Source organism: Pezoporus flaviventris, unplaced genomic scaffold (genome assembly GCF_033815535.1).
Source record: "Pezoporus flaviventris isolate CSIRO_AGI_PZ_B2104156 unplaced genomic scaffold, CSIRO_AGI_Pfla_v1 ptg000001l, whole genome shotgun sequence".
Classification (NCBI taxonomy): Eukaryota; Metazoa; Chordata; class Aves; order Psittaciformes; family Psittacidae; genus Pezoporus; species Pezoporus flaviventris.
Window position 1 is genome coordinate 13,008,857 of NW_026892549.1, and position 24,898 is coordinate 13,033,754.

The window sequence follows — 24,898 nt, forward strand, 5'->3', positions numbered from 1 at the left end:
ATTGAACTGTGTTTACTTTAAAGTGGCTAACAAGGATAAACTAAAATGTACAGATGAATGCAATATTGCATTGCCCTTGCAAGTTTGTGATTTAAAATTGTTTGGGCCTTTTTTTTAATTTTACTTTTTTGAGTAAAAATTAAAAGTGGTTGAACGTAGTGCAAACATATTGACAATATTTCCTCAACCATTTCTGTCTTCAGGCTCAGGCAATCCCACTATAGCCACCTTTCTTAGACTAAGAGCCAGTTAATAGCATTGTGCAAGGTCCAAGTCAGAATTGGCTCAGAAGGGTATTCAGTCTGGGGCCTCTATGTCTGCTAGAAAGCCACATTCTGAGTTAGAAAAAATATTGAGAGGTGTCAACAGGAAGCATCACGGAAGGACATACAAGACAAATTAGAGAAATGGAGACAACAGCAGGGGGGAAAAAAAGGTCTTTCAATGACAATGCACAAAAGAGAGAATAAATATATATTTAAATAATTTGGAAGCAGGGACAGTAAGCTAGTTAAAAGAAGAAAAAGCCACAAAAAAGGCAGGCATTTTAACCAGTTGATGGCTTTGTCATAGTTACCTGATACCTGCTTCATTGATTAATCTGTTCCAGAGAAATATACGTATTTCTATGAAAAAAAGGGGAATTTGTATTTTAAGCCTTGCCAGTAACAACAAGCAGACACTCAGTGTGCACCAGAGTAACATTTATAATGCCTGGGCCAAATTCATGCCTTGTGTAATTTTATTGTTTTTACTGGAATTACACCAGAGATGAGTTTGGCCTTTTGCCTTTTTTCTAGCATTGTATAATATATCTATTAGTGAACATGTAGAAGGAAACAAGCCATTTTGTCTTCAGAACTTTCAATAAAATCTTTTTCAATAGGCTTAATAAATAAAATAAACCACTTAATGTATGAAATAAAAAAGAATCGAACAACATTTTGTAGATACTAAAATAATGTTAATATACTTTGTAAATCAAGCAGTGACATTTGTACACACTGAAACAAAAAATCTAGAGAAATTTAAAGCCAGCTGACTGTCTCTGTTGCTTACTCTGTGCCAAAGAGAAAATGAAGGTCCTGACATACCCCCTGGTCAGAGTCAGATTCAGGGAAGCTCACATGTGAGGGTATCCAGCTCCTAGCTATGAAAAAGATAAAAAGATAGACACAGAAGTCCTCTCTTTTCCTCCTGAATAAACCGGGTATGTGAGGCGTTATGCCCTAGTACAGCACACATGCCATCGCAGGCAAGGAGCTGGCAGTACTTCCACTGCAAATCCCATTTAGTCAGACCTTGCAGTTTAGCCATTAATAGAAAAACACTTTGGGCTAGCACTTGACAAAATGAGTCTCAGCCTAGAGGAGATGTTCACACACAGACACACATGCACACAGAATAAATTAAATCCATCAAGTTTCTTGGGGGGGGGGGGGAAGGGGTAGTTATACTTTCAGATTCTTTCAACATCCCTGTTGCTTCAAAAGAAAAAAAAAGTTTTTTAAATAAAATTATGAAGGTGTAATTCCATAATGCAGACTAACTGCTTTTCCTGTGAAAAAAAAAACAACAAACAAACTACAACTACACTATATTTTCTTTCCAAAAAAGTTTTACAGCAATAAGACACATTATAAAAGTTTTGCTGTCTGTATGCAACACTATAGGGTCAGTTTAAAAAACCCTGTCTCCTTTTTTTTGCCTGCAATTCAAGAGAACAAATAACTGCAGTTGTATTTTATTACTTCAATTATTTGCTGTAGCAGCTTGTGTTACATCAATGTTTTAACCATATAATATAGCAGTCTAATGGGATTGATACCTAAGTGAGAGAAATTGTACCAACAGAAAGCTTCAGGAGCAAGGCAGAGTGCAAAGTAAGAGGGCAGCTTAAAAAGGAGGCTTTGTGTTAAGTGTTTCGCTTCTTTAAGAGAAGATTTTTTAGCTCATTTTACTCCCCCGAGTTTATGAAACCAATATTGCTAGCAATCTAGTAACTGAATTGTCCCTAAATTGACTACAGCATGATAAACCCCCAAGGAATTAACAAGTCTTTTAAAGATCTCCAGTTATATATTCACTTAGCATATTGTTTTATTACAATCAGGATCCTCACGGATCATGGATGTAATTATATAGCAAACCAACTTCTTTTTGTCTTCACGCAGACAAACAATGTTCCCTGGTTTGGGAGGAATGTAAATGAGAGCAAAATGTGGTCATTTTATTTCATAAGAGAACACAACCATATCACTTGGATCCTGAGCAGCTCCAGCTGTCCTGATCCAGCTTTCTCTTCATGATTCTTCCATACACCTTTTTATTTTTTTATTTTCTTTTTAGTATCAGAGATTATGCATTTCAAATAACCGAAATTCTTGGGAAATAAATATTCCATGCCCCTTGCCTCCATCTTCCCAGGAAAAATTTCCCCCAATATTTTAAACCATACCTTTAAATTTGTCCGTCCTGAACTGGTACGGTATTATGTGACATAACACTCCAAAGTAGCTGCCACCAATTACTGTGCCAGCAGTAACCACACAATGGGGTTGAAGGTGTCACAACTTTTTGTTTACTTGAAATGAAATAATTTTCATGAGTGTATGGTATCAGTTAACAAGTGTTGAGTTTTTCATGGTGATACTGCTCATATTGACTGAAATGGAAAATGGATCAGCTCAGATACCTTTAATAAGAAAAAGTTTTTCAGTGTACTTTAGTGATGCCCTGTGGAGCCACTAGAACTAAAAATCTGTCAGCATACTTGGTAGAAAATTTGTTTCATGGTTTTCTAACTCATAAGATTGAGATTAAAGTGAACAAAATCTTGGCGCATAGCTTGGCAGTCAAGAAGCATTCCTCTGTGTGTAGATGTGTGTGTGTGTGAGAGACAGAGAGGGGAAATTTAGCAGCCACTCATTTGGTGTTAAATTATCAGGTGCTACATATTTTTTAACAAACCTTTATAGAAGGATAAGATGCATCCTCTTCTAAAGAAGACTGCAGTAATTTAGCCTATAACCTTAACTTTGAACAACCTAGCATCTACTCGAACCACTGAAAATGAAAACATTCCAATTCTCAAGCCCAGCTATACTTGAAGCCAGACTTGAATCCAAACAGGAATGTGGAAGGGTGTTCTTTAGTCATTCTTTTTTTCCTACTGTACCACTTAAACAGAGGAGCTCACAAAATGCTTTATTTAATGCCCTGATCCATGACCTGCAAGACTATCCTCACAGCAGTGGTCACTCTCTGGTCATAAGTAGCACTGATCCAGTGACAGTGCTTTGTGCACAGGAACATTTTGACCATCACTGCACAAAGGCACAATCTTTTTTGATGCTTTGCAAACAGTCATGATAGATTGCTGTTTGAAAAGTATCTGAATTTGCACACTAAAAATTGTTCACAATGGTTTCTTTTATCACCCCTATTTCAGCTGCATTTTTGTATTCTGATATGTCATACGTTAAAAACATACAGAACACAGCTTACAGGAGCAGTTTCTTTTAGAAAGTTGCAGCTCTCTTGGATGCCTCTATAGTAAATGTCATTAATTATTACTAGAATTTTCACCAAAGAAGGACATCATGGATGGAAAACACTGTATTCCAACTTTGCCTTTCCAAGACTTCAAAAATACCAGAGGGTCTGTGTGAACCCTAGTAAAAGGGATGAGATTGGATTTCTGCCTTTCTTACATCATTCCATGTCACAGTCAGCATTAAGATACAAAGAAAATTATTAAAATCAAAATTCTTCCTGTAGCTTCAAATTTTGAAATAATTAGCTTGCATGAATATATCAAATGATACTCATATCTATTCCTTTATTTCAACCAAAATTCAGCCAACAGCTATCCAGTGTATTTGATTACCGACAGCTTTGTATATTTGATTACTGACAGCTTTGTGTATTTGATTACCAACATCTTTCTTCTCATAAGTCAGTGTTTTTTTTATTATTCTGTATTTCTTGCATGTCTTAGTTATGTTTCAGTTATATTATTTGTATTTCATTGCGGGGATTGGGTTAATTTGGTTCTTTTTTGCGTATTTCAAAGGAGAAAGTAAATTGTACTGTTTCAAGATACACTTAAACCATCTTTTTTTTAGGAGTTCCTCAGCCATTCATACACAATGGTATGTGTATATGCTATTTTAATATAGTATACCATGGTATGCCTGTCAAACCATAAAATGAAAACTATGGAGTTGCTTCTGTCAAAGTAATGAAGTATGTGTTAGTCTCCTTGGTTATTTGGGATTTGCCACAGTTCAAGATTTTTATGATTTCTGTAGATATTTTGACTGCATTTTTTGCCTAATGTGGCTTTGCTGATGGTTCAAATTTTGTCCAAATTAAATAGAAGCAGAAAAAATGGTTTCAAATTACCTGAACCTGTTCGGGGATGGGTAATGTAGTGTGAATAACAGGAAAAATCATGTTTTTAGCTGAAGAGTCCTACAGTTAAGATGTGGGGGGAAAAAAAAAAAGTAGAAAAATACCTAAGCACCATAGGTTTGTGTAATATTAAAATTAATGTTTCTGGGGTTTTTCACTTAGTGCCACTTAATGTCAGTGCTTCATAACACTAAATATGACTTTTCAAAAACAACAAAATTTTGCTCACTTATTAGACTAGGGGTTTATCACACAAAATAAGGTAAGAGTATCCAATAGAATCTCATTATTTTAATCTTTATTTTGTCTTTAAAAGTGTGCAGTGTATTCTGGGAAAGATATTATTAAAGTAAATATCTACATATATGTACATATACACACACCTTTGTATTATATCACATTTATATGTTAGACAGATATGAAATGCAAAGAATTCAGTAAGTTGGTGTTAGATAGCCATATGTATACTTATCTTCCAAGAGAGCCTCTGAGTTTTCCATGCAGGCATGGACTGTAACACCCATGGTGTCTGATAAAGTGCCTTAGATTAAAGAATCTAACTTTTAAATGTTTTCTCCCACTTAAAGATAAAAAGCAAATACTAAGATAGATGCTTACAATATGAATAAATGAAGACTGTTACCAACTTCCCATGACAGCCTGAACTCTGCATTTGGATCCACTCCCCAGCAATGATCAACAGCTGTAAGAAGTGCCCACAGACAGTTAGGACAGACAGTTCCTGAAGACAGGAGAGATAGATAACCTTGAAACAGCTAAGCTTGAACAGAACATAGCTTCAAGATGTCTAGTTAAAAATTGATCTGTTAAAGGGAAGAGTATTGAGCCTGTCTGGACTCTTCCACTATCACTAAAAAGCCAAGAAGTTATGAAAGAAGCAGTCTTGTGACTTTCAATTTCCACCCTATATATCCTTTTTCCACCCCAAATTTCCTATCCCAGTCACTATCATTAAAAGTAAATAAATATATTTGCCAAACAAGGGCAGTACAGTCCAGAAAATGCAAATTCTTTACCCATTTTGACTGAAGATTATGTGTGCCCAAACGTACGGTTCTTACACTTCCAACTGTTAAAAGTCCGATAAACAGCAGTACTAGTCAGGATGGGGAGGTTACATTACTGAGATCTAATTTAATCTCTCACTATTGTCAAAGATGCGAAAATACTTGTCCCTACTGTGCACTAAATTCTCTTTAGAATCATCATTGGGAATAAGGGGTGCTTGGAGAATTGCATCTGTCCCTTAGCTTTTAACCATCAGTTCCTACTGATGCCAGTGGACCTGACTGAAAGTCCTATATAGTTCTAACAGGAGAGTTAGACCCCCCAAAGTGCAATTTCCCATAGTGTTCTGATGTTGCTCAAAAAACCACAGACATGATGTTGTTGATGATGGATTCCCAAATGAAGCACAATTTAACCAAAGTGGGAGGATTTAGCAAAATGCATAAATTTCTTGTATGCTACTGTCTGTAACAGGCAGATCTTCAGCCAGTTTAGTGAACATAAGTTACAGCTGGCTTTTGCTGGAATAGTTTATGCTCTTGACCCTCCTCAGTTGTATAGCCAACAGGGAGTTGTCAGGCTACATGTGTTTTTAAACTTCTTTCAGCTAAATCAGAAATCCAAAGCAAAATACAGCTCTCAGCAGTATCATGTGGAGTTGTGACACTCCCTGGAGGGCTCAGGGTCCATAAACCAATGAATGGATTACAATGAGGCATAAATGTAGTATTTCCATCCATGACAGATATAATCTTGAGCCTGTATTTTTCATGTTACTTAACTCTTTCAGAACTTAATGTGTGACAGAAAATGTCTTATAATGCACATTGCTGTAAATAGCAGTCAAGTATGCTTAATTGCTGAGCTCTACATGTTTCCAGAAGTTAACAGGCACAGCTGGGATATAAGAAATGGCAATGCAGTATATATTTCTTGAACATACGAAATACCTTGGCTATCTTCTCCCCCATCCTCCACATTACATCCCCAGTTTTTCTGATCATGTCACACAGTGGATGAGTTTTTCTATCGTCAGCTTCTCCTAAAATGATAACCTTTATTCAGGCTTTTATCCTCCCAGAAATAAACTGCATTATCTAGACTATCCCAGTATCTATTGCATGGTGCAGAATAATAAAAGTGGTAACAGACGGAAGGTGGTAAACTGCCTGTTGGTAGCTGTACCTAGCAGAAAAAAAACTCAGTGCTAGTATTTAATATCCATTGATTTTCCCGCAAATGACTTAAATCTCTTTACCTGAAATTCCCTTCTGTGAGTCACCATAGTATCTTATGGCCGCAATGCCAGGCAGGTAAAAGTTGGAAGCTGCACATCTCTGGAGACATGAAGCTGATTATGTCTCAAAAGAGATTCCTAAAACACTTGAAAGACTTTTAGGTCAAGCAGGAAAAAAAAAAAAAAAAAAAGTATGTTTGGTAAAGCAGCACAGAACCATAGAAATCTTATTTTATTTCAGATACATTAAAACATTGGTCAGAATGAATCTACTAACCCATACATGAGAATCAGTTACTGCAGCAAATGAGAGCAAATAGGAGTGGTGAAAGGGGTATCAAAAGAGAAAATAAACAAGCAAACAAAATAGAAAAAAAAAATCACAAAATTAAATACTGATATATTACAGAGAGAGAATGGCTATTTCCAAACCTTTGGTAATTTCAGATATTATACTGTGTTGCATGACGCAAGATAATTTTTATTTCTTTGTAAACTGCCATTTTATTGAAACCAGTGATCTGATGAGTGTACTTGAGGTCTGTATTTGGTAGGGATTTTTCCCCTTTAACATAAACCTTGTTGATTTAAAAAGTGAACAAAGATGAATCAGGTGGTAAATGTATTCATGTAATCTTTTTCATTAATAAGCTGTTATAAATAATAGAGGGCAGGTTTTAAGTGTGTAATTCTCCATAGCACAATTGAGATTTTTCCACATCTTCAGCAGTAAGATAATTAGAATCACCTGCATTTTCTTGGGCGGACACCAAATGGATTGCAAACAAAAACAGATTAAAATAGCTGTAGCTCATGGCATACAGATGACAAGATTCACAAAGAGGACAATCAGGCAATGAAAACCTCCTCTTTTTCATAAAGGAAATTTAGCTCTTGTGAGTCGCTGTAAAAAGATTTTTGTAAGTGTTTCGCTGAAAGACTAGAATGGCTTTGTTTCTGATCCCATGATGAGTGAAAGAAATGTTTAAGAAAGATCACTTTACAGGGAGATTCAGACTGAAATGTGATGACTGTGATTCAAGCCAAGCCAAAAATTACAGCTCAGAATTAAAGGGGATGGACGTGGCTTGGGAATCCATTTTCCCACATTCCTGAATCTCAGTCATCCCAGCCAATGTTTAAAAGAAAATACAGTGGAAAGCAATGAGGTCACTTTGTTTAGCTGCAATAAGTAGGACTGTCAGAATGGCAAAAGCATATATTGGAGATAACGGCAAAATTACAGTGAACAGACTGCATGTTCGATGGTTTTATTCAAAACAAATAACTTCAAAGCCCAGTTTTGTTTTATGTTACAGGGAGCCTTCTGAGTAAGTCTTGTTGTTCCTGGGGCTTTTAAACCATAAACTGCTTGAATGTCAGACAGTGCAACACAATAGAGAAGATGAAGGCATAGCAGGCTTGATTTAGGGATTAAAAAGAAACCTTGCATAGCGGTGAACTGTGTGCAAGTTTAAATTGCACTTGCTTTGTACTGTTGCTACCCTTATTTTTATATAAATATCCAAGTGGAAATTCTACCATCAAGTGATATGAAACATAATAAAGTATATCATCCATCATATTCACTTGTTACTTATTCTCAGTACGTAATGCTCATATTCAGTGCTGTAATTGCTTGCATTAAACAATTACTATAGGGTCTTGAAAACAATAAGATCTTAGTCAAGCTTTTCTCCTTTCATTGCATCTTGAAGTTATTACTATAAGAAAAAATGAGATTCTCTTTTTATGTAGGAATGTCCTCATCTTCTTGATATTATTGCAGTCAAACACAGAATTGTTTCTTCTTAGTTAATTTCCTAGAGATTCACAAATCTCATGTCAAACACCTCCTATAGGATTCTTTCTTAGCCTGTTAAGAACTAGTACAATTTCCCCTCTCCATTCTTTCCTCCACTGTCTCTGTCTTTACTAAATTCTGACACAATGATGGATTTCTACTACTAATAGAATGAAGAAAATCTTGTTCATGTTTAGTCGAATTCAGGCTTGTCTGTCACAGGTCCTGCAGCTGGGCAGCGCTGATCACAAGTCCAGTACCTGAAAATTATGAGAAAAGTACCAATGAAGAGGGTATCTCTCCATCATCTCTTTAATATGAAGCAATGAAGCATGTATTTTATGTTTCATTTGCTAGGATACCAAGTACAATGTTCTTCAGGATATCCTATTTGTAGTACATGAAAAGATACAATCTCTTCCCTGTTTTTGTTTGATACTCCTCTTTCTATAATTCAAGGGATCACATTAGTCCCATTTGCTATAGCACTGAACTGAGAGATCATGTTCAGATAATTATATAAAATAAACTTCAGGTCCTTTGTAACCTGCACTCTGGGATGTTGGATCCACCCTATGTTTCTCCATATAGCAACTTATTTCATCACATTGTAAACATTTAAGGTAGCAACTCAGACATTCTATAACTTTATCTGTCCTTATCATTTTTTAATATCTGCCTGATCTTAATTTCCAACACAGATTTTTTTCCTTACTCTCCACCTATCTGATAATGATACTAGATGGCACTGAAAGCTTCACTTTTCAGAGCTTTGCCAGTTATGACCTTGTTAACTGATATTTCCCATTAACTATGATGTTTTGAGGTCTGTCTTTGAGCCACTTTTTAATCCATGTAATATATGCCTTTTTAATTCCATAAAATGAAGTGTTTTAATCAAAATATCATGCCGTACTAAGTCAAAAAGCCTCATGGAAACCCAAATATACTACTTCAACACTACTGCCTTTATCAACCAGACCTGTCAAAAGTCCAGTCTTATAAAAAATGCAACAAGCTTTCCAGACAAGGCCCAAATTTCCATGAAACCATGTTGGTTGGGATTAATTTTATTTTGCTGAGTTATTTGTTCATAGAGTCCTGAATTTATTATTTAAGTAAACTGTCTGGGACTAAGGTCAGTCTAGCCAGTCTCCAAGTGCATCTCTCCTACTGCTTTTCCAACACCGCTGACACTGTTTCCAGCTTTAATGGCTTCCAAGTAATTATATTTTGTTTGAAAATGAAAGACAAACATCACCAATAAGTGAAAAAAACATTATTTTTACATCAGTGATTATTTTTTTGTCATTCAGATTGACTTCCAGTATCATCTACTCTTTGGTCTCCTAAGTTTGTTTATTCTTCTTGTTCTGGTAGAACTCTCTAACGTGACATTTGTATAGCACCCACTTCCATGCTAGAGGAGTAGGTTCTCTGGACTGGAGATGGACCTGTTTTCATATCAGATGTTAGCTGGGATGATGGTTTGAACCTTGCAAGTGTGAGCCTTTCATGGGAGGAGTACAAAAAGTGGGTAATTCTGATGACTGAAGTGGCAGTTTTGTTCCAGCAAAGTAGAGAAAATCCTAGTGTCAAATTCTGGCCTCTGTGAGCTTAAAGGCATGCCTAATCTCACACAATGCCTACCAGAAAGCAGGACAGAGGCACCAGCAACAGTGAAAACCACACCAAGTGCGGTTTTATGTTCAAATGGAATTGATGGTCATTTCAACCTGAGCTGATCAAGGTTTGCTTGGTTCACGTATCTTCAACTCACACCACCTCTGCATCATACACTTTGCATTCATGTCTCGTTTGCTGTTAACGTCCCCATGTTTATTTTTTCTCTGTGGTGTAACTCAAACTTTTTTCATTGTTCTCAGCATTTTTACCTGTGATTTCCATGGTATCAAACTAACACATTTTTTTCTGCTCCCACATTCACCTGAAACTTGGGTTACTTTTTCAACCCTATCCAGATACAGTATTTTTAATGCCAAATTTAAATATATCAGGTTTATTCTTTGTTACTCTCCATGATTTTCCTTCTACTGACATAAAAATATTGATTCTTCAGTGAAACATTATTTTTGTTACCCATTGGTTTTGGTGGTTTTCTCATCAGATATATTATCTTGACATTGGTGTATCTGCTGCATTCAAGCATTTCTGCTTCTTTAAATGGCCTCATGCCTCACATTTGTGCCTTTAGTAAACTTTAAAAAAAAATTGTTTATAAATCAGAAATTTATGGTAAAATGCATATGAAAACACGAGGAAAAAATTATAGTTTTAGGGAGAACATACCCTGATAATGACCTCTTAAATATTTGTAAAGATAGCCCTGGGCATCTGAGCCCACAAAATAGTTTATAATACAACATCTTGATTACATAATGATACTTTAGTTTTAAAACGTATGATCTTTCTGTTTATGGGAAGGCATAATAGGCTCCTTTGAAACACAATAGTTTTGTCCTGTACATAACTGATTTTAAATGAAAGGGCTAACTAAAAAATGCCTTTCTTCAAGTTTGTACTTCACTTTGTTGTTGAATCCAGCACAATGGTTTCTTTTACAAAACTCTACCAGGCCTGGGGACCACACCTATTTCAGGATACATTAATTGTGAAAGTTTCATGGGTTTCTATACAGAAAGTTACCTAGTACCATTTAAAATTATATGTTTCAAATTCTAAATCTTGTTAAAAAACAGAGAGAGAAATTCCTTCATACCATACCCCCACCCCCACCCCCCCACCCACCCCCACCCCCATATGGAGAATTTTCTTTTATATTCAGTTTTATGATAGTCAAATATAGATTAAGCTTAGGCAGAATGCAATGTGATTTGGAAGAGGGATTTGTTCTGTGCAACAGAAAAGAGTTAATGAGAAAATTTAATTCAAAACAGTTCAAAAAGCATCAGGACTATTTCAACCAATATCAAAGTCTAGTTGTTTGGTTTTGGGTTTTTTTTGTGTGTGTTTTCAATGTTTTTCTGCAATACCTGGTTCCAGCTCAAACTGCTACTGGAGCTGATACTGACCTGCATTCAAAATTATTTCCATTTTGTCTAGAAGCAAGAGTGCAAGAAATGTTCTTAAATAGGTATTCTTCTAACATCTGTGCAGTTACAGAGAGTGGATATAGTGTTCGTTATTGTCCATGATTCTCAATTAAGCCTGAGTTCAGTTGCCTTTTAACTTTCTCATTAGGAGTACCTGCAGAATATTTTAAATTAAAATAGTTAAAATTTACCTATAATTTGGCAGCTAATCTTCTGCATTCTTGAGTAAGGCACTATCCTATGTTTTTTCATATCATTACAAAATTTAAGCTGGAAATACTGAAGTGATTATCATGCTTTTAGCTATCATTTCTGATTGTGGGTCCATCCTGGTTCTCGGGTTCCTCATTAAAACAAACAGGAACACAGCTGGAAATTGGGGTATAAAGCAAATAAAATCCTTGTTCTCCTCTAGGCCAAAATCCAGTAATTCTTTCTTGGTAAAACCCACTCTGAAATACAAGAAACTCCACCTTTACTGAATAGGGGTTGGACTTTATCGCAATGAATATTTTTTCTGAAATGTTCTTTACTATTATACTTAAATGCCAGCACCAGATAGGAAAAGCTGTAAGGCTTTTATTTCATCTTGTTCCTTCAGTATTTATAGCCTGCCACAAATAAACAATGACAGTAGTTCAGTGAAGTTTTTATTCTTGATAGAGGTCCTTAAAAGTGAATTTGCTTTGAAAATTGTTCATAGAATCATTATATTAGAACTATAACGACATATTTCTCTCTCTTTCTCTTTTGCACCACATTGGATTTCCAAAAGAAGTTGTTAACAATCCATCTAAGATTATGTGATCATGAAAAGGGTGTCCAAATCCACCAGTTTGCATTGGTTTGGTTTGGCTTTACTTTTAAAGCTCTTGGAGCAGAAAGTTGATGGCACGTGAACATATAATTCACTTGATATTCTTGGATGATTTCTTTTTTTCTTCTCTGCCATATTGCAGAGTACACAAAAGAAATGCTAACCAGACCTCATCTCTGGATCAAAGGAAATTTATAACAATAATAATGAACTTGTATACTCCAGATCATTTTGCAAGATGCAGCATCTACAAATTTGTCATTTTTAATCTGATCTGGATAATTTATGCAGGTTCCAAATCTATTAGTAATGTGAGACATAGTTATTTCACCAAAAGTGACATGTATTGCTTTCACTTCCGTATATCCAAAAAGGTTAATAACTGAATTGAGTTAGATCCAAACAAAGCTAACATTCTGTTCGGGGGCTTTTTTGTTTGATTTTTCCTCTTTACTTTCTGGTTTAGACTTCAATTTACATGATGCAATTCTTAATTCCTTACCATGAGAGTACCACATTCCTAGGTTGGGAATTACTCTTGTGCTCTCGGTCTCTCGTTTCTAAAACAGAATGAGACTTCAGATTTAAGATAGAATTGCATCACTTACTTAAACATTTTAGTAATTTCCATTTGCTCATATGTTATATATCCATAGATGGATAAATTCCAAATTTTTCTGATTACCAAATCCTTTTTGATTTCTCTCATATAAAATTTTTCCTTATCCTTCTGTAACCAAAGGGGATCTTAATGAAATGAATCATCACTCTCAGTATTATGTTGCAGGACACTCACAGGTGTAGAGTAGAAAATCGTCTAATAAAAGACATAGATAACCAGTGCATAATATGGGATTATTATTCATCTTTAAAATAGATAATTTAACATAAACCAGATCAAGGTGTTCCTAGAGAAAAGACATAAGAACTGTATTTTTTGTAGAGAGAAAGCAAACATGCAAAAAAAAAAAAAAAAGAAAAACTTTATTTGATTTCAGTCTGTATCAAAAAGAAAAGTAAATCTTTTAAAATGTTTCAACATAGTGAGGCATACCTCCAAACAGTCAAGTCCACTGGCCATGCCATTTGTTTGCCAAAGCATGATACAAGTATCCTTGAAACAAGGACTTGAAACTCAGCTTCTTCCTATTTGTTATTACAACAGGCCTTCTGGGCTTTTAGACTTGTTTTCATTCTTTCCTATAGTTTCAGATTTACCTTTTCCTCACCCCAAATCATGAAAAGAAATCTCCCTAGGTACACTGTCATGAAATATTTCCTGAAAATTTTTTGGGTTTGACAAATTAACATTTTCCAAGAGAAAGGTTTTTTTTAAGATAGCTTGCCAATAACTAATTAAAACTTGTAGTCCAAATGATGAGTAGCTTTAAAAAAAACTTGTTTTGTGTAGATTCTCTTAGCTTCTTATGTACTTTCAAGTCTTAAATGTGAAATGACAAAGTACAGTTTAGTGTTTTCAATTTTTAAGCATGAAGATTCAGTTATTGTTGCACAACAGCTTATTCTGCTGAAAAAGGAGAGCAGTTCCCATGTGCTTCAAAATGCTACATCTATGCAAGCAGGGCTGGAAGTGCTATTTTAAACAGTCATATCAGCAGAGCTTGCTGTAGGAGATAATATGTCACAAAAGGGAGTATGACATCTAGTTTCACCTAGAAGATAAACCTTGAGTAGATATGCAGGGAGAAACAAGACTGTCAGGTTGTCCTTGAAAAGAATGGCCTATATTAATGAAGAAATGTACTCCAGGGCATATGCTATTTGGGATATTTAATTTCATCTTCAAACTTGTCTGATCCACTATGAAGAATAAAGCAGAGAAATGGTAGTTGTGTGCAGTCTCGTGCAAATCATGATTTCAGAGTAGGCATCTCACTGCTTTACTTTCAGAAAGGTCACAGCCTCGGAAATTCATGTCTGGAAAACCCAGGCCACAGACTGAGAAATTTCCCCATCACTATTAATATAAACATGCCACATTTATGCAGAGCTAGCATTGCATCGTGTGTATCCCAAACAGCCCTCCTCCATGATCATGAGAGCTAATTCACTCTTCCTTTCCTGTCACACTCAAAATCCCTTGCAGAACTGTATTCTGCTGACAGAATTACAAGATAATTATAGTTATGTGTTTTGTATTCACTTAACTTAATCTACCACTTTTATTTTTCATTGTTGTTTTAATCAGGCAGGAAGCACTTCAGTTGCTGTCAGGTGGATTATTTTTCAGTCATTCACTACCTTACTCTTCTTTAGACTTGTTAGAGCTCTTCTGGCTCCCTGACAGACGCATAAAGAAAAATACTAATATGATCTAAAATGAAATATGTGTTTCTCTTTCAGGTCTAGATGTTGATGGAATATACAGAGTTAGCGGCAATCTGGCAACAATACAGAAGTTACGATTTGTTGTCAATCAGGGTAAGTGATTCCTCCACCCTGGTAATGTTTTGTTTAGTACTTAACTGTCTCAGATGACAGTATTTCAGAATCTGCTATACATTAGTGGCATAGAATGATGAGCCATGTTTTCAAAAAGAGAGGAAAGGGAAGGTAGAAAGATATTGCACAGAGGGAAATGTCAGCTATGAGAGAGGAAAAAGAGCAGAATAAGCAGAGAAAAATAGTAGTTAAACAGGAATTGAGAAACAAACTAACCCATATGTGGAAACCAAAGAATAAAAGTGAGGGGGGAAAAAAGATTAAAAGAGGAAAAATAACAGATTGTTTGGATGTTGAAAAGTAAACAAAACCAAAAGTAGAGCAGGGATCCAAAGGAAACCAGCAAAAGAGAAAAAGGTGCTGAGAAGAACTGAAAAGGAAATACTAAAAGTAGAGTACTGCCTCTGTGAAAGCCAGTGGAGAATTTACCACTGATTTCAAAGGGCAAAGATTTTACCCCAGAAAATGAGAAATTGAAAGACTAACAGTTTGGGGACCTGAGAACCAGAATTAGAATCAACTTGTACATATTTCCTGACAGTATTTCCACATTTACAAAAGAACATTTTTCACATTTGTGGCCTAAATGAATCTAACATTGATCAATAGATACTGTTACAGGTGTGGAAGCTGATATGGCTAGTTAGAATAAATTACAAATGCAGTCACATATTTGAATAGTTTACTACTCTTGGCAAAAACTAAGTATCTCCAGATTTAATAATTCAGCAAATATCGATGATATTGAACCTCCGGATACTATTTAATGAGAAAATAAAATTAAGCTTCACAGAAATTAGGAAAAATCCCAACTCTTAAGGTGCATTAAAGACTCTTGAATTAATGAAGTATAAATATGAAGCTCCAGTAATATTTTCTCCTACTTTTTGTTAACTCTTTTAAAGTTACCTGGAGACTATTACAGAACTGCTAAATATTGTGTCTTGTACATGGTTTCTTGGAGATGATAGCTGTTGGAGAACAATTTCCTCAGTTAGTTTTGTACTATACATAAAGAAAGACTTTTGACTCAAAAGTTCTCATTAAATTGAAATATGCAGGACATAAAAATATTCTCACCTTCAAGCCTCCATTTACATCTTTAGGGAAAGTTTCAGGGGAGCAGTAGGTGTTTGCCACCGCCTCAGCTGCTCTAGATTAGACTTCTTTTTAGCTGAAACTGGAGGACTAAATGTGGTTTATGAGAAATCAGTATTGATTCCAGCAAACTCTGTGAAACTGAATAAATCATCGTTTATCAATCAGCCTCATGGTTTTGACTCACTACTGGGCTTTACTTAGATTTATAGTTGCTGGGTATTTGTGTGCTGATAATGCTGCCTGTGTTGCTTTTCAAAAGACCGTGCACTGTATTTTGTTTGGAGACAGAGGGGCAAAACCAGGATTTTCTATCCTTCTTTACTGCCTAGGATCTTTGCTCAGGAAAAAATGTGCCATAAAAATAATGGCCCTGTCTATCATGTCTCATGGCATCCAAAGGTTAACATACTTTAGGTTAACATTACTTAAGTTTTCACCTAAAACAGATGGGCTGATGCTGTAAAGTTAGACAGAAGTCTAAGCTGGCGTTTTGCAGCACAGAGGTACCAGGCATCTTTTTCTGCTGGTTTATACCACTTTACCATTAATATATAAAGGTGAAGTCAGTGGTACATGAAAGCCACTCTGACAGTGGCATGGGCAAGAAATCTGCTGTTGAGGGACAAAAGAAAATTCAATGAAAACTCGTATCCCTAGAGAACTATTTTATCTTCTTATCAGTTGTGATAATTACTGTTTCTTATGTTAGTCTTTATAGATACAACTAAGGTACTTTTGCATTTTTATCATAATGAAATAGATTTTCAATGGGAAGTGTTACTATCCACCTGAGCACCCCTTATATGTCCTTTAATATACCAGCAGTGAAAATATCTAGCCTGTACTTTCCTTAGGCCTTTGCAAATGCATGAAGAAATGCCAAGGTTCAACTCCTGTAAACCCTAATGCCACTTTGCAGTCCTCAAGGATGGCACTAACACAAAATGAGGGAAAATGGAAGAGTCTAGCATTTCAGTCCCCAAAGAATAATCCAGTAATTTTTAATCAGAATATTCAAGAAGTAACACAGACACAAAGAATGCTTATAAGATAACAGGCCACTGTTTCAGATGTTTCAATAACATCCTTTCTTTCTGCTGGGTTTCTGCAAGCAGGAAACAGCCCACTTAGTCACAGTGTACCTGCAAAAACCATTTCTTTTATTAAAAATTTTTGGGAATGTGGGGATAAGAAAATTTATTGTGTTTATAACGTGTCTTTGGAAGGACAATAATAGTTTCCACACAATGTCCCTAAGAGCCTGACATCCCCTGTCAATTGGATGTTGTGGACAGCAACAGCTTCTGGCTGTTTCATGAAGTCACAAATATTACTAGGAAAACTACTATGTGCTCCTAAACTGCTTATTTAGCAGTCCTCTGAAGCTCTGTAGTGGGATTATGCTCAATAATGCACTCACGATGCATCACTTTTGGTAATTATTATTGGCTCAATCCCTGTACCTTTATTTTTCTGCAGTTAACAGTGGGAAAGCAGTATTTCTACATATGATTTTCCCATCGAGTTTTTTATTATTATTTTAGTTAAAGTTTAATTTAATTATAAATGCAAAAAGAATGTTCTGAAAAAGCCTATTTGCACTGTAGAGATTGACAATGCAATCAGTTCTTATACAGGCCAAATACTTAATGGGCTCTTTCTTCCTGCTTGCTTTGCCATTGTGTTACACCTACATTTATAGGCTATAAATAATATGTATCACATTGAAAATTAAAGATCACAGAAAACACTCTAGGCTGCTTGCCATATTAAAGTATTTTTAATTAGAATAATCATTAATTATAATATAGCAAAGCTTTATTTGGCTCCTTTTCCTATACTGTTAATGTCATCTGCAGCATCAAAAATGAAATAAGAGAGAACTGGTGAATATGAAAGAAAAACAAATGAAGGTTTGACAGCTTTATCATTAAGGAAGAAATCAGAATAGTAAAAATCTAAAAAGACCCTTGAAATCCTAGATTTTTGGGGGTAAGGATAAGTTTATAATAAAAACTCACTCTTTGTATCTTTTTAAATTCTCTGAATACACTTTTGTGTTTCATTCTTATTTCTTGAGCTAGGCATCTCCTGAAGAGGGCTTTGACCTTGACACCACAAGCATCAGCAGAACAAACTACCTTATTTATTTTATTCCTTTCATGGAGTTTTCTTTGTCTGTAAAAGTCTATTGATATCACACCTTTTTGCTTCTGTGCAACAAGATTATCTTTTATCTGTGATTTATTTTCCCATTAAGAGCTGAAAAGATCATTTGATCATAAGAGGACCAGGCTATAACATCTCTCGGCACTTTTGAAACTCTAAGTCATCATTTTTCAAATCACTGAATAAAAGCAGTAGCAGCTGTTTAGATCAAACTGATATCAGGAAATTCATACTTTTCTTAGTCTTCAAGCACTGAAAGAATTTTGGTTTTAGAAACTAAATTCCAAGTAATTCAGTGTTTCAGCCTACGAACCTATGGTAAAGGCTTCTATTATAGCCTGAGACATTAGACAGAAATGTCTATTCCTCTTATGCTTTTTGTATTACTGGTTAAATCTAACAGTTGCAATCTTAAAAACAAACAAACAAACAAACAAAAAAAAAACAAAAAAAACAACCAACCAACCAAACAAACAAAAAAACTAGTTAGCAATTCGTTAGGGATTTTATGAAAAATCTGGAGGAATTTTGTTGGTTTGAAACAAGGTCCAGTAATACATTTATTATTTTATTTTATTTGCACATATTTACAAGGATATACTTGAAATTCACACCTGTAGGAAAAAGGATAAGGTACTGTAAATGGGTTTGTTAAGCCATGTAAAATGTGCTAGCTAGGGTTTAAGAATGCTACTGAAATGATCAGTTGTTTTGGCCTAAAGCCCCAGGCCCATGGGAAGGGATGGGGAGAGTCACAGGTGGGGGCTGCTCAGGGCTGCTAAGGTACCACTGTATGAAAATGGAGACAGGTGGAAGACACTTTTCAGGAGATAGTTTCTGATCTGATAAAATATGCCAACACTGAAGCAAAAAGTGCTTGAGAAAGAAAAGCAAGAAAAAGGAAGTCTCTTCATCCACAAGGATGTTAGTTTATGAGTGTAAATTTGTGTGCTCTCTGCTCTGGTTGAACCTGTTGTGTTGATGTGCACTGTGATATAATGGGGTAAGGACATGGTGCTAAACTTGGCAGGTTCCTTGTCTTGCTTGCATGCATCTGTCGCAGCAATCCTCTATTCCCTTCTGTGCTTGAAGACCAGAGATACCTGGGTAAGGAGGTAGAGGTTTTCTTCTTTGTGCCTCCTGTGTTAATCTGCTGGGTATCTGGAAAGGCATTCAATTTTTATGACTGTCAAACAAGCAGTTTTTGTGGGTACTAAATTAATTATAAAGGGTTCATAACACATTGCTGAAACACTAGTAATCTGTCCTAATGCATATATGTTCAGGGAAACTAACCATAGAAATACAAATTTTAATACTTATCGGTTCATTCAGTAAGTGTTGTCTCATACATAATACAAGAGTTCCTAATTGTCTTTATAGCCAATGCTTTGTTTGCAAAATGCTTGGTATTTGCTGTACAGATGACCTTTGCATCCGTTATTTTGTTTGAAATACCTTGTGCATTAAACAAACACCACGTACAGTCCAAAGGTCAATTACTGTGGTTTTATGTGCTTGGTTACTATACTTATGTAGTAAAAGGGCAGAGAGGGTTGCTGGGGGATAGGGAGAAATATGACTTTTTAAGAAGGCTAAATATTTTGTTGCTGCAGAAATGTACATTTCTTATGGAACATGGAAAAGATATCTGAATTGGTGACTACATTAGGGCGAAAAGTGCATTTAATCTTACCCTGATGTTACTTGGAGTTAATAAAAAATATTTTGGCAAAAAGAATTAAAGTGTTTCTGTTATTTCTCCCATAACAATATACTGGAATATAATTCAGGTTAAGAAAAATTAAAATTGAAATTTAAACCACAAATATGTGAACTGATTTCAAATATTTATTAACTAAATAATTTAATAATAAAGAAAATGCCTACTTGATTAATTGTTACAGAGTAAAAATTACAATAAAACTGTCTTGATCAGTGCTTTGCAGAAGCACCATTACGGTCTGTGCGGTTGTTTAACAAGGATTTAATTGGAAAGATAAGTGAATGCACATTTAAAAGTATTGTTAATTTGCTTTATAATCACCCCATCCTTCACAGTATTGACAGCACCAGGCACAAACCCCTTTCTCTCTTAAAAGTATTATTTTCCATATGTGCACAATAAATTCTGAAGCAGTAATTGGAAATTTTATGGATTTCAACATACCTAGTGTTTTGAGTTTATAGGTGCCGTATCCCCTCTCTAAAGGTGGTTCATAGGTGGCATTTTAAGTAAAACCATTGCCTTTTTATTAGCCATGGGTTTTTTTGGAGGTTGTGGTATGGTGGCTTGTTTTTTTTTTTATTATTATTTTTTTCTTTCCTTTGAAATATTCTGATTTAATTTTTCTTTCTTTTTCAAATACCGGCAAAATCCTCATTGCAACTTTATTTTTGATTAAATAACAACCATCAAAACCAGTAATCTTGAATATGTTTATATTCCATCTGTACTTATATTTATTGTTCTAAAATGGCTTGGATTAATCTAATTGACAAGTAAGAGCCCAGACCATATGATTAGTTAAGGATGATACCTTTAACCAGCAGGATTCGTCACTATACTGACATGTTCTTTATCAATGAACTATAAGAAAAAAAGGAACAAATCTGGGGGGGGGGGGGGTGTTGTGTTTGCCTTTTTTTTTTTTCTTCCTTGTTTCAGTATTACTGATTATATTACTGGGACCATATGTCTGAGTCTCAGCTACCAGGAACCAGAGTGGTTTCCCGGCCAGCTCTGTCATGGAGGGCAGAGCCTGTGAAGCTGACACAAGACTGAAACTGCCTTTGAAAAAGTCACCAGGTCAACACAAATGGGCTGGGTGGTTTTGAAGCAAGCATTTAGAAGGAAAATAAAAAAAAAAGGGGGAAAGGGGGGCAAGTGAGGGGGAATTGGAAGGAGGGAAAAGAATGAGAAGCAGCTCCTTTTTATGGTTTTATTTCTTTATACTAAGAAAAAGGGAGGGGTGTGGCGTGGTGGAACAACAAACAAAACTCCCCATTTGAAAATACCCAAGTATTTCCATTGACCTAATACATCCATTTCAAAGGAAGCCAGAAACTCTGGTCTTGCTGTTAACAAAGGCTCTGAAGGCTCTGTGGAAAGAGGAGAGCAGATCTCTGTCAGCTGCCAGCTTTCCAAGAACAGCTACAAACATGAAGGTCCAACAGGATCATTGTGGGCTTTATTTAAAAATTGCAGTAAGGATCACTGGGAAAAGAAGGAGTTGTGGAAGAGGGATTGATTCTCTCTTGACCTCACTTTGCTTTTTATTTGCAGGTCCTTGATTTCTTGTTCATATGCATTACTGCAATTTCCCATTGTATCCTTGTTCATTTTTAGACATTTTTGGAGGTTACTGATCAGATTTTTCAGGCAAATATGCTTAGAAACACATGAATGTATTTTGATTGAGATCTAACCTTAAAGCCAACCTCCAGCCTTGGTCACATTCTCCATGCGATCAAGTATGGCCCAGACAGCAAAGCCTTCTTCACTTCTGCCAGCTGTTACTCATGTAACCAGTCTCACTGAGAAACCAGCTCATGTTGGAAATACCAGGCTAAAACTGGGTTAGTTGCTAACTAAGAACCAAAATATCTTAAAAGCCTTGAGTCAAAAATAGTTTTTTCTTTCTTTTTCACACTTCTCAGGCAAGCACAGAAAATAAAATGGACTGAAGCAATTTCCAGAAATAATTATAAGACAGCTTGTTTCTGGGTTAAGACCTGCGTATTCTAAGCTGTAGCCAAGAATTCCTATGTTTTGTTGTTGGGTTTGTTTTTTTTCTGTTTCATTGGTTTGTTTTGCTTTCTTTTCTTTTTTGTTTTGTTTTCTTTGTTTATTTTTATTTTTTCCAAGCTTTAAAACTCTGACAACAGAATACTTTAACTGAGGCCACAGTAGCTGGTGAATCAAATATGCGCATGTTACTGATATAAGTTCTTCCTTTTTCCTCTCTGCCTGAATGTGTATTCTAAGATACAGAACATCATTACCATTATTATTATTAATAATGATATTAAGATATTATAATATAATAATAATGATAATGTTGTTCTGTATCTTAAAATAATAAAAATAATCATTCAAAAGAAGGTGTGGTTTCCACATCTTGCCTTTCTCTTTCCAGAGGAAAAGGTAGGGAAGCATAGTACCCCAAAGAGTAATATATAAATGTAAGTCAGGTGATGAAACTTAATAAAAATACTAATTTTTACAACCAGTGCTTTGAATTGTTTTATAAATAATGTGAATCATATAAAAAAAGGGGTGCTAGAGCTAGAATATTAATGTTTTTCTAATATAACTCTTTTTCAGTGTGAAGGGAAGAAAAAAAAAAGAGAAAGATAATCAGAATTAAGTCTAATTTGTCCAATCTGTATCTCTAGACACAGTACAATTTCTCTTACCATGGTATTGCCATGTTTTTCTTTACAATGGTGCAATGAATAATTTGGTAGAATGGGGCAGAAGAGGTAGCAAACTAGGTTAGTGTGGTCAGCCACAAGCATAGCATTGATTTTATGGCATGTATTGTATGATCAAGCATTTAAAACGTGTCTTTTATTTCTCTTCTAACCACAGCACTATTTGCGTTACAATAGTTTTTTCCTTAGTAACACTTCAAGAAGCTGAAAAGCTTCTTGATAACCCCTCAAGGAGTGTTATTTAGGAGCTGAGAAGGACTGTAGTTGTGTATGCTGTAGCAAGAGATTGCCTTTTTTGGGGGATGCTTATCGTTGTCATGGGTGACACTTTGTTTGGGTTTGTTGTTCTAATAGTAATGCTACAGGAAATGCCATTCCACAGAGCTCCAAAATAACAAGGAAAGGAAATAATTTATCAAGTAGTTTGTTAAAAGTATTAACAGGGAAACTTTGTACCTAGGAATTTTAGGATGATGGAATGATCTCCAGGAGCTGGAGCTTGCCAGGCTTATTTATAGATAAACTAAGTGTCACAGATACTTTATGTGGGATGATCTTGTACTGCAAGGAGATGGGTACCCTAGAGAACTAAGCTGCATAGTTGATGCTAGTTGGTTGTGCTCAATATCTTATAAGATCATGGTGTGGCCTAATGTCTGGACTGTTTTTTCCCCTGTGGTCAATGTCTGTAATTCCGTGGTTTGTATGTAATATTTGCTGACAAATATGAACTTGCAATAGGGTCTGCAATAAAAAGGGTGATGTACATCCACTTATACGACATTATACATTACATAATATTATGCAGAGTGGCATGGGATAAGAAGTTACCACACTGTAGAATAAAGTTTTATCATGGTATTTGTGGTCTTCTGCACACTGAGAACTGGGAAACCCCTAAATGCTGTGGCAGGTACCACTGCTGTCAGTAGTGAGCAGTTTTGGTTGGGGGAGGCTTTGGTAATGCATTTAACTGTTGAACTCAATTGGTTATTTTAGTGGGAGGTAAAGAGTGCTGGGGACCAAATTGGGACATTACTGGGCATCAAACTCGAAAACATAAAAGTAAGATAATCTAGCAGAAAGAAAAAGGAGAAACCCATCATCTTCTGCGATGGCTGGAAACTTTGAGTTTACTCATTTGTGGATACAATTTTCTTATAATATTCCTTCGGAAAATAAATTAACATTCTTAAAAAAATTTCAAGTCACTAAAAGTATTTTTTTAATGAACCATATGGATTTAAAATGGAATATTCCTGACTATTTTAGTTTTCTTTTTTTTTTTTTAATATTATTGTAAAAAAATCTTTGAATTTTTTTGTATGAGCAAATTATCACTTTTCTGGAAAGCATCTTCTTTTTTGGACATTTTCATCTGGATGCAGTTAACTGAATTAGTATTTAGTGCCATTTGGGAGGATGCTGAGTATCCGAATCATCCTCATGATGCTGGCAGGTCTAGTAGAGGGGTATATAGTGGATTTATGCCTTTGGAAATTGAGTGCTAGAAGCTGAGTGAGATGTCTTAGAGCATTTAGGAAGCATTAGATGCCTATAATTAGGCAAATTAATAATTTTTCTTGGCTACACTATTGTTTTTTTCCCTTAATATGTGTATTAAAAATATTACATATGTATTTAGTGAGGAAAAAAAATTTTTTTAAAATAAGCTTTATGAAATCTTGATGTTGAAAATAGTTTTACCCCATTGTCCTGAACAAATACATGCTACATACATAAATATAGAAAGACATTTCTTTCTCCTTCTTTTCTAAGTCTTAATTTATACTTTATACTTATTTTGCTGGGATTATTAAACATATTAATTTAAATACTTAGAGAGGTAGTCACACTGTATTTTAATTTCAAGGTTATGCATGGTACCAGAATCTTAAAAGTAAGAATGTAGCGCAGCTCTCACTTGAGTTTTCAGCTCTCATCTCAACATTAACACTATTCAGTCCGTGGTATGCCTGTTCTCAGTAAAACAGGGATTGTTCAGATCTCTTGGGATCAAAGGTCCTGTTTCCGAACTCTACTATAATAATCTGAGCCTAATCAAAACCCTTCTCATAGGCAAACAGCTCAGGGGGAGTTGTGAGAACGATGCCTTTTGAAATCAACCTATGAATCCGTGGTTCTAATTTGAACACATTGTCTCTTCTTCATTTAACTTCTATTTTTATTTATATGGCATAACTATGGTACGATTTTGACATAATCAGGATGTGGAGAATTGAATATTACAGCACATATATTTCAAAACATTTTTGTCCTTCTACTTCACAAGCAATGTCCATCATGCAGCAAAATCTGCTAGTTTATAATCCTTTTCCATGTTCCAATTG

The 24,898-nt window shown here is 35.3% G+C and overlaps 1 protein-coding gene across 7 annotated transcripts in view; it reads left to right on the forward strand.

The window, feature by feature from the left end:
* Nucleotides 1-24,898, forward strand: part of ARHGAP15 (Rho GTPase activating protein 15) — a 392,541-nt gene that overhangs the window by 229,177 nt on the left and 138,466 nt on the right. For all 7 annotated transcript variants that reach the window (XM_061445138.1, XM_061445129.1, XM_061445154.1 and 4 more), the window contains one exon: nucleotides 14,742-14,819. In XM_061445138.1, coding sequence (XP_061301122.1) covers nucleotides 14,742-14,819 — 78 coding nt within the window. The remainder of the gene's footprint in view (nucleotides 1-14,741; nucleotides 14,820-24,898) is intronic.